Below are 14,154 nucleotides of genomic sequence, written 5' to 3' on the forward strand. Positions count from 1 at the left end.
CCACAAGAGTCCTTAGTTTCCAGTGAGTTGATTATTGACTCAGTCTTTCCAATGCAAGTACCTCAGAGGAGTACTTCAGGTAGCGGTTTCTATGCCATTTTTTAAGAGAGATATAAGATTCCCTGTATAAATTAAGTCTTTATTTAATTCATAGAAATTAAGTTTTAATGTAATTCACTTGCTGCATTCAGAAAAAGATTGTTAAATACTGTATACTTGTTTTGTCAGTAAGAAAAACATTTTTATTATGTACTGCCCTTCTGTCCTTGAGCTTGTTCAGTTGGCCAACACTTCCTTCACTAGTGACCATACTGTTTCAATCTTATCCTGAGAGCTAGCTTGGCTCAAAATGGCTCTGAGCACTAGGCAACTTAATTTCTGAGGTCATCAGTCACCGAGAACTTAGAACTAATTAAACCTAACTAACCTAAGGACATCACACACATCCATGCCCGAGGCAGGATTTGAACCTGCGACCGTAGCGGTCACTTGGCTCCAGACTGTAGCGCCTAGAACCGCACGGCCACTCCGGCCGGTGAGAATTAGCTATTCTATTTGCATACAACATGCATTTTCTTTCCTAATGACATATTTCTTTCTGTGCTGTTTATAATGAGCTACTGCACCTCATTGTGGCTATTTCTAACATTTTAATATGATTCCCCCTTTGTAACACATGATATCTTTATCCCATTAGCTAGCCACCCAGGTTATCTGTTAATTTTAGTACCTTGTTTTAAATTATCTGCTGTAAAGCAGCTTTCAAAGGGTATGATAAATATGTTGAGGAAAGCATTATATTAATCATCTATGTTATCAGCACTATAAACAACCTGACACACTTTTTTTTGATGTAGTTGAAAAAATATCTGTTGCCACATGATTGTGTGCACAAATTCCTTTGGGTTAAAATTTGTACATCATGGTCTGAAAGGCCATTCATGCTTTTACTAACAGAATGGTCCTCTAATACTGAAGACTGAATAAAAATGTTATCTGTAGTTAAGCTACTGTTTCTCTATACTCTGGTTGCAAAGAATACAGTCTACACCAGATGATATGAATTTAGACTTTCCAACATTCTTTTCCATGTATAATCACTTTTCATCTACATCTACATCTATGTGATTACTCTGCTATTTACAATAAAGTGCCTGGCAGAGGGTTCAATGAACCACCTTCAAGCTGTCTCTCTACCATTCCACTCTCGAACGGCACGTGGGAAAAAGGAGCACTTAAATTTTTCTGTGTGAGCCCTGATTTCTCTTATTTTATCGGATGATAATTTCTCCCAATGAGGGTGGGTGCCAACAGAATGTTTTCACAATTGGAGGAGAAAACTGGTGATTGAAATTTCATGAGAAGATCCCATCACAACGAAATATGCCTTTGTTTTAATGATTGCCTCTCCAATTCACCAATCATGTCTGTGACACTATCTCCCCTATTTTGCGATAATACAAAATGAGCTGCCATTCTTTGTACTTTTTCGATGTCATCCGTCCATGGGGATCCCAGAGGCGATACTCCGTAGGCACGCAGTTGGGTTAGAAGATGCTTGTGAGGAATGGTGTTGATAGCCTTCTGGAAACCTAAAAATATGGAATGAATTTGACATCCCCTGTTGATAGCACTTATTACTTCATGAGTATAAAGAGCTAGTTGTGTTTCACAAGAACGATATTTTCTGAAACCGCGCTGACTATGTGTCAATAAATCATTTTCTTCGAGGTGCTTCATAATGTTCAAATACAGTATATGTTCCAAAACCCTACTGCAAATTGACATTAGTGATATAGGCTTGTAATTCAGCGGACTACTCCTACTTCCCTTTTTGGGTATTGGTGTGACTTGAGCAATTTTCCAGTCTTTAGGAACAGATCTTTCTGTGAGCAAGTGGTTGTATATAATTGCTAAATATGGAGCTATTTTATCAGCATACTCTGAGAGAAACCTGACTGGTATACAATCTGGACCGGAGGCCTTGCTTTATTAAGTGATTTAAACTTCTTCGTTACTCGGAGGATATCTACTTCTATGTTTCTCATTTTGGCAGTTGTTCTTGATTGGAATTCAGGAATATTTACTTCATCTTCTTTGGTGAAGGAGTTTCAGAAAACCATGTTAAATAACTCTGCTTTAGTGGCACTGTCGTCAGTGACTTCACCGTTGTTATCGCGCAGTGAAGGTATTGATTGCGTCTTGCCACTGGTGTGTTTTATGTATGACCAGAATCTCATTGGGTTTTCTGCCAGATTTCAAGACAGAATTTCTTTGTGGAAATTATTAAAAGCATCTCGCACTGAAGTTTGTGCCATATTTCGAACTTCTGTAAAACTTTGCCACTCTTGGGGATTTTGTGTTCTTTTAAATTTAGCATGCTTTTTACATTGCTTCTGCAACAATGATCTGACCTGTTTTGTGTACCATGGGGGATCAGTACCATCACTTATTAATTTATGTGGTATATATCTCTCAATTGCTGTCGATACTATCTCTTTGAGAACATTCCACATCTTTTCTACACTTACATGATCAGATCGGAAAGCGTGAAGACTGTCTCTTGAAAAGGCAGTAAGAACATTTTTATCAGCTTTTTTAAATAGATATACTTTGCGTTTCTTTTTGATGATTGTAGGTGTTACAGTATTCAGCCTAGCAGCAACTGCCTTGTGGTCGCTAATCCCTGTATTTGTCACAATACTCACTAATTGGCCAGGATTTTTTGTTGCTAAAATGTCAAGTATGCTTTCGCAACCATTTACGCTTCGAGTGGGCTCATGAACTAATTGTTCAAAATAATTTTCTGAGAAAGCATTCAGTACAATTTTGGATGACGTTTTATGCCTGCCGCTCGCTTTAAATGTATAATTTTTCCAGCATATTGAGGGTAGATTAAAGTCACCACTGACTATAATTGTATGAGCGGGGTACTTATTTGAAATGAGACTCAAGTTTTCTTTGAACTGTTCAGCAACTATATCTTCTGAGTCGGGGGGTCCAATTAATAGTTTAGTGCGATTGTCTACCCATACTATTTCACACAAACTATCTACTTCAATTCTGCTACAAGGCAAGCTACATCTGATAGCAATAAATACTCCACCACCAACTGTATTTAATCGATTCTTTCTGAACACTATTAGATCGTTCTGAACAATGTTAGATTGTTTGAAAAAATTTTGGCTGAACTTATTTCCAGCTTTAGCCAGCTCTCTGTACCTATAACTATTTGAGCTTCAGTGCTTTCTATTAGGGCTTGGAGCTCTGGTTCTTTCCCAACACAGCTATGACAATTTACAACTACAATACCAATCGTTTCTACAACTACCTTACTGTGTTTTACCTGCCCACTCTTAGACAGACATCCCTTCTGTGGTTCCCTGAGACCCTCTAACCTAAAAAACCGCCCAGTCCCTTCCACACAGCCCCCACTACCCATGTAGCCACCTCCTGTGTGTAGTGGACTCCTGACCTATTAAGCGGAACCCGGAAATCCACCACCCGATGGCTAAGTCAAGGAATCTACAGCCTACATGGTCACAGAACTGCCTGAGTCTCTGATTCAGCCATCCACTTGGCTCTGCACCAAAGTACCACAGTCGGTCCTGTCAACAATGCTGCAGATGGTGAGCTCCACCTTAATCTCAGAAGCAAGACTGGCAGTCTTTACCATTTCCGCTAGCTGCCCGAAACCAGTCAGAATCTGCTCCAATCCAAAGCGACACACGTGATTGTCACTAACATGATCCACCACCTGGAGTTGGCTGCACCCTGTACTCTTCATGGCATCCAGAAGCACCCTTTCCACATCTGGAATGACTCCTCCCGGAATGCACATGGAGTGCACACTGGCTTCCTCCCCCTCCTTGGCAGCCATGTTCCTAAGAGGCCCCATTACGCGCCTAACATTGGAGCTCCCAACTACCAGCAAACCCACCCTCTGTGAATGCCCAGACCTTGCAGGCTGAGAAGCTTCCTCTGGAACAGGGTGGATGTCTGCATCCAGCTCAGAGACATCGTAAGCCACAGATAACGTCAAAAACCTGTTTGTCAAACAAACCAGGGAGGCCCTACAATCGGCCCCTCAAATAGTTTTTCGCTGCCTGCCAGACTTTGGAATGATCTCCCACTCGACCACGGGTGAGGGGTCAACTTCAGTGCAGGCAGGACCCAGGGCGACCACAGCAGTGGACCAGTCGGAGGACACATGGGACTTGCTCGACGTCCCTCGCATCCCTGCATTCAATCCCCCTCAGTGACACCCTTGGCAGCAGCCTCAAGCTGTGTGATGGAAGCCAAAGCAGCCTGGAGCTGTGAGCAAAGGGTCACCAACTCAGCTCACATCTGTACCCAGCAATCACAGTTCCTATCCAACTTTTAAAGTTAATATTAAATTCACCACAGACAACTAATTAACTAATTTTTGGTACTCTATATTAAGTGAAAATATTTTTTTCCTAGGGGGAGCAGGTATCACTCATTAACCTGTAGTGACTCAATCACTGATTGCCTTGGCAAACTTTTTGTTTAGCATGGCAGAGCTCTGCTACAGCGCTGTCTTTGGCCAGCATTTCAAACTCAACAATTGCCATGTGTACTGAGATATCAGCAATAAATGTACATTGTCCCTACTTGCTACCTACATTATTCCACACAAGCATTCTTACCTGGACCCTTCCCCACATTCATGATCCTCTGAAGAATGTCAACACCAACTACAGATTGCTCAGTGTACTTCATCTCATCATCTGTGTGCTGACAATGGAACCAATTACAGTTTAGGTGAACACCGAGTGTAAGACAGTTTCATAGTGTTTCATTTAGTGCTCCAGATCAGCAGAAAATGTAGATCTACATTTTCTGTTAAATGTGTACTGCACTGTACTGTTGGTAGCAACAATGATTCTTGTGTACATGAATAACGGGTAGTGAATGATTTCAGCAATGAGTGTAACCCATTTTCCTACCAATGAGACACTAGTCATCAGACTGTTGGAGACAGAAACAGTGGCATGCCATCTGTGTTTATCATGCCAGCCGAAACGGGAACATTTCCACTGAACCCAACTGTGACATCATATGGAAACCGGCCAGCTGGGATTTTCTTCTGCAGTGCATCTGCATCAGGGTAGTTCATTGTTCTCCAACCTCCTGTGCCTCCATATCCACATAATGTAACAGAAGCCTTCTGACTCATTGAGGGGCCTGACAAGGTCTAGGTGCACATGCTGGAAGTGGTCTTGGGTATCAAATTGCGAGCATTTTGGCCTGTCTTAAGAGTTTTGATAGGCTCTACAAGCTTGAGTAAGCTCCAGTAATTACAATCACATTGGACATTCGGCCATTTGAAATAGTCTGTGACTATTACAGTTAGCAAGCGGACACCAAGATGTGACAGCCCATGCAGTCAGTTGAAAATAGCCATCTGCATGATGAATGGGACATGGGTCTAAGGCAGTTCTGTGATATGTCACACAAAACTTGCACAGATGAACCAGGAATAAAATGTGATGTGACATTTGATTTGCAATTCAGTTATGATGTTGCGTAGGACATCAAGTAATTGCATGGCCGGTAGTTGTGTCTCGGCCAGTTAACTGTAATGCTACCAGCCATGTCATCGTAAAACAGTATGGGGAAGGTAATGACCAGAAAAGCGTTTCTGAAGAAAATAAATTTGTAAATATTGAATACAGATTTAAGTGTTAAGAAGACTTTTTTGAAAGTGTTTGTATGGGGTGTAACCCATATGGAAGTGAAACATGTACGAAAAAGTTTAGACAAGAACAGAATAGAAGCTTTTAAAATATGGTGCTACAGAGGAATGCTGAAGATTAATTTGGTAGATTGCATAACTAATGAGGAAATACTGAACAGAAAAAGAAATTAATTGTTGCACAACCTGACTAGAGGAAGGGATTGGTTGATAAGACATATTCTGAGACGTCATGGGATCACCAATTTAGTACTGGAGGGGAGTGAACAGGGGGGTGGGCGGTAAAAATTGTACAGGGAGACCAAGAGATGAATACAATAAGCAGTTACAGTAGGGTGTAAGTTGCAGTAGTTATTTGGTGATGAAGAGGCTTGCACAGGATAGAGTAACATGGAAAGCTGCATCAAACCCGACTTCAGATGGAAAACCTCAACAACAATAATAACAGCTAAAGAGTGGTGTAAGCAGATGGTATTCTAAGTTCATGTTATAGTCTGTTTAACCAGACTTTGTGTAATTATGTGTGAGGATAGAAAAAACTTGGCATGTCAAGCATTCAGAATCCATTGTGTTCCCTCAGTATACTCCTTCCAATATTCTTTCACCTTGACTAGAATAATGGCTTCCAACAGAACTGCACATTGGAGTAAGCATTCTGACAATTTTATATTCTCTTGCCATGACCCAAAGAGTTTAGTGACACATGTGAACAGTGCCATATATTTGCAGACCTATGGTTACAGCAGGCCTGGATGCTTCTAAGCATCAGAGCCTGAAATCAGTATGATCAGTTTTCATGGTGATCAATTGCCAGCAGAACTTTGAAGTTTCCAATCAGTTTTGTTATTTGGCAGCTAGTTAGACAGACAGTCTGTGTGACAGCTATAATGCATTTAGGCTTAGGCACCAGTCTTTTGTTTCACCACACTATGTGCAGTTTATATTTTGGATTAATTTCTCCCTATGTTCCATGGCGCATATTCATGTGGAACTTGTCAGTAGGTTAACAAATAAAATTTATCTCTATGAATAATGGCCATTTACAAAACTGGATGTTTTGTTTTAATCTTGATATACAATAAAATTTGATAAAAGTATGCCAACCACACACATATCATCTACTCATAAATTCATTAATGGGGTAAGAGTTGTCAAGCATAAATAATTTCACTTTGTTTTTAAAACTTTAATTACCTGCTAGCAGCTTTGATTCACAAGGGAAATGATCAGTAATTTTTATTGCTGCATACTTTGGTCCTTTCTGTGTGTGGTTAATTCATTTATAGTACAGACACATTTTTTTCCTAGTGTTATGTTTATGAACAGCACTCTTATTTTCAGATAATACCAGATTCATCACAAAAACACATCATAAGACAATAAAAGCATTTTCAAGCTGCTGTAAGTATGTTTATTTTTTTAAATAGTTCCCTAAATGAAGTTTGAGGATTAAAACTAGATATTATCCTTACAGCATGATTACGTGAAAGGAATATTTTGTGTGTGTGTGTGTGTGTGTGTGTGTGTGTGTGTGTGTGTGCGTGTGTGCGTGTGTGGGTGCACTTGCACGTGCGCGCGCACATGTACGCACACAATTGCCCCATAAAACCATAAAATTACTCCATATTACATCAAGGAAGTATGCAACGTAAGATAGTTCTCTGATGTCTTCACCACCAAAATCAGCAATTACACATAGTGCAAATGTTGCTGATTTCCTTCACCTCTCTTCCTTCCCCTTCAAACCTTCTGCCTTGAAAGCTTGCCGAATTATAATCTCCTTTTGTGTGTGTTCTGTCACCACTTGGTGCGTAGTTTTTTTTATTTATCCAATTTCATTTAACAGATTATTTTGTACTGTATAAAGTGTAAAATTGTAGTGAGACCCGTTCCATTTATGTTTACATCAGCCTGTTAGTTGTCAATCCCATGCTCACATTCTGACTGGTGGACTTGTGGAATGAAAATGGTATGACTACATCTTGTTCTATGCACCAAGTGTAATTTCTGATACAATATGTTTTATCATGTGTTTTGTGATACCCATTTTTAATTGTCATAAATTTTGTAAACATCTCTGATAAAAAAAATTGTTTCCATTATTTCAATGGATGTAAATGTCAGAGAGGTATATAAGCATGGAGAAATTTAATAATCTTAGACAAATGTGTTGTTATCTTTGTATTTAACAATCTATGGACTGTCAGCAGGTAAAGTAAGTTAGCTGCTGGGGATTAGTTAGCTGAGAGGAGTTATATGTGGCTACATGTTGGATGATTGTTGCCCATTATATCTAAATAACAATGCTCAAAAGTATCTTTTTATAATTGTGAACCACAAAAAAAAGTGTTACTTAAAATTTATGAAATGATTTCAATAATATATCAACACAGTGAAAATTGAAATGTGTCCATTTGTTTTATCACAATTGATACAACAAGAACAAACCCATGAACTCCTGCAAATCCAAATATTCTATCAATGCTCCACAGGAAAGTGATAAAGAAGACCCCTAGATGTGAACCATGAGAAACAATGAAGAAGAATTTTACCAGCTAAGTACCAATTCTTTCGATCAGTCGACATTTCTGAACTTTCCACCCTGTTTGCTCAGTGGACTGTTAAGGAGGATGAAATTCACGTCATGAAAAATCAGCAGAGGCAGAATTTAAATAATTACTTGAATCAGGAATTATAGGGTTGGGGGTCAGAGTGGGCATATTTATGGATTCTGGTGATGAGCAGAAACAGAGACCAGTACCTTCAAAAACAATCAGCACACCAGATAACATCAAGAAAATAAGGCTGGCAATTTTGAATTCCCCCAAGTCATTTGCTTTCAAACATGCAGCTACTTTTTCAATTTCTGATCACACATTGAGGCAAATTCTTCAAGAAGACCTGAAATTTCATCCAAACAAACCAGCAGTGGTTCACACACTCAATCCACACTATATTGTTTCGCAAAAAATGCATATAAACTCTTGATCAAAAGCCTGCCTCATAATGTCCTCGTGTTCTTCAGTGACGAGGCACATTTCCTTTGTCTGGATGTGTGAATAAACAAAACATGGGATACCAGAATTGCATGAAATCTGCAAAAACTTCATGTAGTCCCCACATTAAGAATGTGACAGTTTGGTGTGTGTTATTGAATACTGACATTACTGGCCCATGCTTTTTTGAAGAGAATGAGAGGGCACTTATAGTCACTTCTGAGCATTATGTCCAGATGACTGAGGAGTTTTTTCTTCCTAAACTTGAAGAAATGGATGTGGCTGATGTCTGGTTCCAACAAGATGGCACCACACCTCACACAGCATGAATACCAATGACACTCTTCCGTGAAAACTCTACCAACCATCTCATCTCTTTGAGGGTGCTCTTCAGTGGCCAGCACACTCATAAGACTTAGCCCCCTCTGATTTGTTTCTTTTGGGGTTATCTTAACTCCCTGGGGTATACCAATCATCCACCGACCCTGTGTGAGCTGTAGAACAATATTCATGCTACTATTGTCAACACAGAGACATGCTGGACAAATTGGACCTAAACTTCTGAATTCGATGCTCCAAGTGCATTGGGCACAATGGAGGCCACTTTCAGGATATAATTTTCAAAGACTAATGAAATAAACTTTAAATGTGCCTCTTTATAAAAAAAAGAGAATTCAATTGATATCTCCAATATTTCCTCTTTTATGATTTTTAAAAATAAGGAAGCTCCCACACCACACCCTGTACTTTTGAATATTTCATTTATTGATCTTCTTATTGTTCAAGCTCTGTTGAGATTGATGATTATTTTTTGCATCATCAACAAAGAACAATATTTTTCCTTTATCAGTATGGGATGTCATTTATGTATAAAGGGTTAAGATTAACAAAACCAACAAACTCCAGGGAGGACAAAATGTCCTGTGAACATGTGGCCAGAATTGCATCATTGCCATTGTAGAGGGCACCAACGGATGGAAGTTCCCCTGACCACATGTTGTGTGTTCCTTGTGTGCTGCAGACTGTGTGATTTATACAGTGTGCTTTAAGCAGCAGAATGGTCAGGTATTCATGTCCAGGAACAAGCTGAGATGGTGTTTGCACATGGCCAAGCAGATGGAAACAACCAAGAGGAAGCATGGCTATTCCAAAACAAGTACCCTCAAAGACACCAACCACATCACACAACATTTCAAGCCCAATTTAGGTGTTTATGTGATCATGGGTCCATTCAGTATTATGAAAAGGATAGTTGCTACTCCTCATATAGCAGAGGTGCTGAGTCACAGAAAGATACAACAAAAAGACTGTCAGAAAGTTACCTTTCGATCATCAAGGCCTTTGTCAGAAATAAACAAAACACACATGCACACGCACACACATACACTTTTTACTTCTCTCCTTCCCACTACCGCCCCCCCCCCCCCCCCCCCCTCCCATGTAAGACCAAATTGAGGGGCAAATCTCCAATGTCACAGAACATGTCAGTACATGAAATTACAACATAAAGTAATAAAAGATTAAATAAAATGTTTATGAATCCAAAAAAAAGTCAAGCCATAGGTTTGAGTAAATGCAATCAACAATACAACATAAGAATCAGCTTAACTTTTCAAGGAAGTCCTCAACAGAATAGAAGGAGTGACCCACGAGGAAACTCTTCAGATTTAATTTGAAAGCGCATGGATTACTACTATGATTTTTGAATTCTTGTGGCAGGTGATTGAAAGTGGACGCAGCAGTATACTGCACACCTTTCTGCACAAGAGTTAAGGAAGTCTGATCCAAATGCAGGTTGGATTTCTGCCGAGTATTAACTGAGTGGAAGCTGCTTATTCTTGGGAATAAGCTGATATTGTTAACAAGAAACGACAGTAAGGAATATATATATTGAGAGACCAATGTCAAAATACCCAGACTAGTTAACAGGAGTGTGAGTGAGTTGCAGTTGCATGTGTGTGTGTGTGTGTGTGTGTGTGTGTGTGTGTGTGTGTGTGTGTTTGTTGTCCATTTTTGACAAAAGCCTTGTTCATCAAAAGCTAGCTTTCTGACAGTCTTTCTGCTGTGCATTTCTGCTATATGATGAGTAGCAGCTATCCTTTTCATAATACTGTTACATTCCATCCTGGATTTTCAATGGGTCCATTCAGACAGATGAACATGCAGGGAGTTGGTGTGCTGCACATGCACCAGATTTGGAGGAGTGTGTTCTACAGAGTATGCTGCCTCTCAACCATTTCCATCGTTTGGCAGTACACAAACACCATCTTGGCTTGTTCCTGAGATGAGTATCGAACCATTCTGCTCCTTATGGTTCACTGTGTCAATTACACAGTGTACAACACAGACAGAACACATGGAATGTGGTCAGAGGAACTTTCATTTGTCTGTGCCATCTAACATAAATGTAGATGCTCAACCTGAACAACATGCTACACATTGTTCAGTAGTGAAGTATAACAATCTTCATTAAGACTCTGCCTTTGAGCAATAAGATCTAATAAGGTCTTCATAACTTTTTCTGCATGTGAGGCCATATTTTTCTTTCCTTGGTGTACTTCTTGTCATGTGCTCTGCCATATCTCACATACAAGATGAGCACAGGTTTCATCCAATACTATAAATAATGAGATAATCTTATTAGAATTGTGTTTATGGGACTCTATGTGTGTGTTAACAAACTCAGTGATTCCTTTAATAAAAAGATTTGTTTTACCCAAATTTTCATGTAAAAGATCTTTGTAGAACAAGTGAGGTTGCATGTGTTTAGCCAGTGTTCGCTGAATATGTCACTCAGAATTTTTGCCACAATCTGGTTAGACATATAAATTTTTGGACTCAATGAACACTTCTTACATGCAGAGATTGCATAAATACACTTAAATTCAGCAACCTGACACTAAACCACGAAGAATAAAATGCAAAAATTACTTCTTGTTGAATCCTGCCCCTCTTTTACAGGGTGTTTCAAAAATTACCGGTATATTTGAAACGGCAATAAAAACTAAATGAGCAGCGATAGAAATACACCGTTTGTTGCAATATGCTTGCGACAACAGTACATTTTCAGGCAGAGAAACTTTCGAAATTACAGTAGTTACAATTTTCAACAACAGATGGGCGCTGCGGTCTGGGAAACTCTATAGTACGATATTTTCCACATATCCACCATGCGTAGCAATAATATGGTGTAGTCTCTGAATGAAATTACCCGAAACCTTTGACAACGTGTCTGGCGGAATGGCTTCACATGCAGATGAGATGTACAGCTTCAGCTGTTCAATTGTTTCTGGATTCTGGCGGTACACCTGGTCTTTCAAGAGTTCCCACAGAAAGAAGTCACAGGGGTTCATGTCTGATGAATAGGGAGGCCAATCCACGCCGCCTCCTGTATGTTTTGGATAGCCCAAAGCAATCACACGATCATCGAAATATTCATTCAGGAAATTAAAGACGTCGGCCGTGCGATGTGGCCGGGCACCATCTTGCATAAACCACGAGGTGTTCGCAGTGTCGTCTAAGGCAGCTTGTACCACCACAAATTCACGAAGAATGTCCAGATAGCATGATGCAGTAATCGTTTCGGATCTGAAAAATGGGCCAATGATTCCTTTGGAAGAAATGGCGGCCCAGACCAGTACTTTTTGAGGATGCAGGGACGATGGGACTGCAACATGGGGCTTTTCGGTTCCCCATATGCGCCAGTTCTGTTTATTGACGAAGCTGTCCAGGTAAAAATAAGCTTCGTCAGTAAACCAAATGCTGCCCACATGCATATCGCCGTCATCAATCCTGTGCACTATATTGTTAGCGAATGTCTCTCGTGCAGCAATGGTAGCGGCGCTGAGGGGTTGCCGCGTTTGAATTTTGTATGGATAGAGGTGTAAACTCTGGCGCATGAGACGATACGTGGATGTTGGCGTCATTTGGACCGCAGATGCAACACGGCGAACGGAAACCCGAGGCCGCTGTTGGATCACCTGCTGCACTAGCTGCGCGTTGCCCTCTGTGGTTGCCGTATGCGGTCGCTCTACCTTTCCAGCACGTTCATCCGTCACGTTCCCAGTCCGTTGAAATTTTTCAAACAGATCCTTTATTGTATCGCTTTTCCGTCCTTTGGTTACATTAAACCTCCGTTGAAAACTTCGTCTTGTTGCAACAACACTGTGTTCTAGGTGGTGGAATTCCAACACCAGAAAAATCCTCTGTTCTAAGGAATAAACCATGTTGTCTACAGCACACTTGCACGTTGTGAACAGCACACACTTACAGCAGAAAGACGACGTACAGAATGGCGCACCCACAGACTGCATTGTCTTCTATATCTTTCACATCACTTGCAGCGCCATCTGTTGTTGAAAATTGTAACTACTGTAATTTCGAAAGTTTGTCCGCCTGAAAATGTACTGTTGTCCCAAGCATATTGCAACAAACGGTGTATTTCTATCGCTGCTCGTTTAGTTTTTATTGCCGTTTCAAATATACCGGTCATTTTTGAAACACCCTGTATGTATATATACTATGTTTATAGCACTTCATTATTTAGATAATCACTACAAACAGGCAGCTTAACTTATGTATTTCTGTAGGTTCATAGTAAAATACACAAACTTTTGTAAGCTTTCAGTGTGTCCTTTATAACTAATTTCAACTCAAATTATCCAAAAACTTAGCAGTATTGCTGCTGTAATAAATCAACTACTTACCTCAGTGCCAAGAATGACTCCAACAACAAGTGGGCCTACAATAGACATGATGTTTCCAAGCCCATTGGTTATTCCCATCAGAGTTCCAGCAAAATTTGGAGAAAGATCCACATGGTTTATTTGGAAGCCTACAAAAGTTCCAGCATTGAGACCAACAGCAATTGTGAGAAGTGCAACCACCAAGTCTGAATTGTTCTCAGGGGCTAATGCTACACCAATAAGTGCTGCAGCAGGACCATAATGAGCTGTAAAAAAAGTGTTGTTTTCATTACACGCTTTCCCCCTTTTGGTAGGACACAGTGTTACACCTTGAAACACTTTTTAGTCTTTTGCCTCTTTTGTAATAGAGGTGTAATATATTTTGTTATTCCATTCCGCATTCAGAAAAGATAGCATTCATGTTCTGTGTGCTGCAGTCTTTTTCTAAAATTACAGATATTGCTCCAGAAAAGTAGGATTCCTCCAAATGTAAAAGACAGTTCCAAGGTACGACATGGTCATGTACCAAGGAACAAATATTCTATTCAGATTTAAAAGTGTTGCAACCAAGAAAAATCTTATCATTAGAGTCTATAATAGTCTGTGTGTTATATTATTTCTCAATTACCCATACCAGTAATATAAGAAAAAATATTATCAAAAACCAGTCAGAGCCTAAAATTTTGAAATAGGAATTATTGGAAACTAATGCAAATTTCCATTTTTGAGGCAGTAAAATTGTTAGGACATTAGA

At 39.8% G+C, this 14,154-nt stretch overlaps 1 protein-coding gene across 1 annotated transcript in view; it reads right to left on the reverse strand.

Moving 5' to 3' along the window:
- LOC126092693 (putative inorganic phosphate cotransporter) overlaps positions 1-14,154 on the reverse strand; it is a 200,676-nt gene that overhangs the window by 17,068 nt on the left and 169,454 nt on the right. The window contains exon 8 of the mRNA XM_049908419.1: positions 13,422-13,666. Coding sequence (XP_049764376.1) covers positions 13,422-13,666 — 245 coding nt within the window. The remainder of the gene's footprint in view (positions 1-13,421; positions 13,667-14,154) is intronic.

The sequence above is a fragment of the Schistocerca cancellata genome, chromosome 1, assembly GCF_023864275.1.
Source record: "Schistocerca cancellata isolate TAMUIC-IGC-003103 chromosome 1, iqSchCanc2.1, whole genome shotgun sequence".
Classification (NCBI taxonomy): Eukaryota; Metazoa; Arthropoda; class Insecta; order Orthoptera; family Acrididae; genus Schistocerca; species Schistocerca cancellata.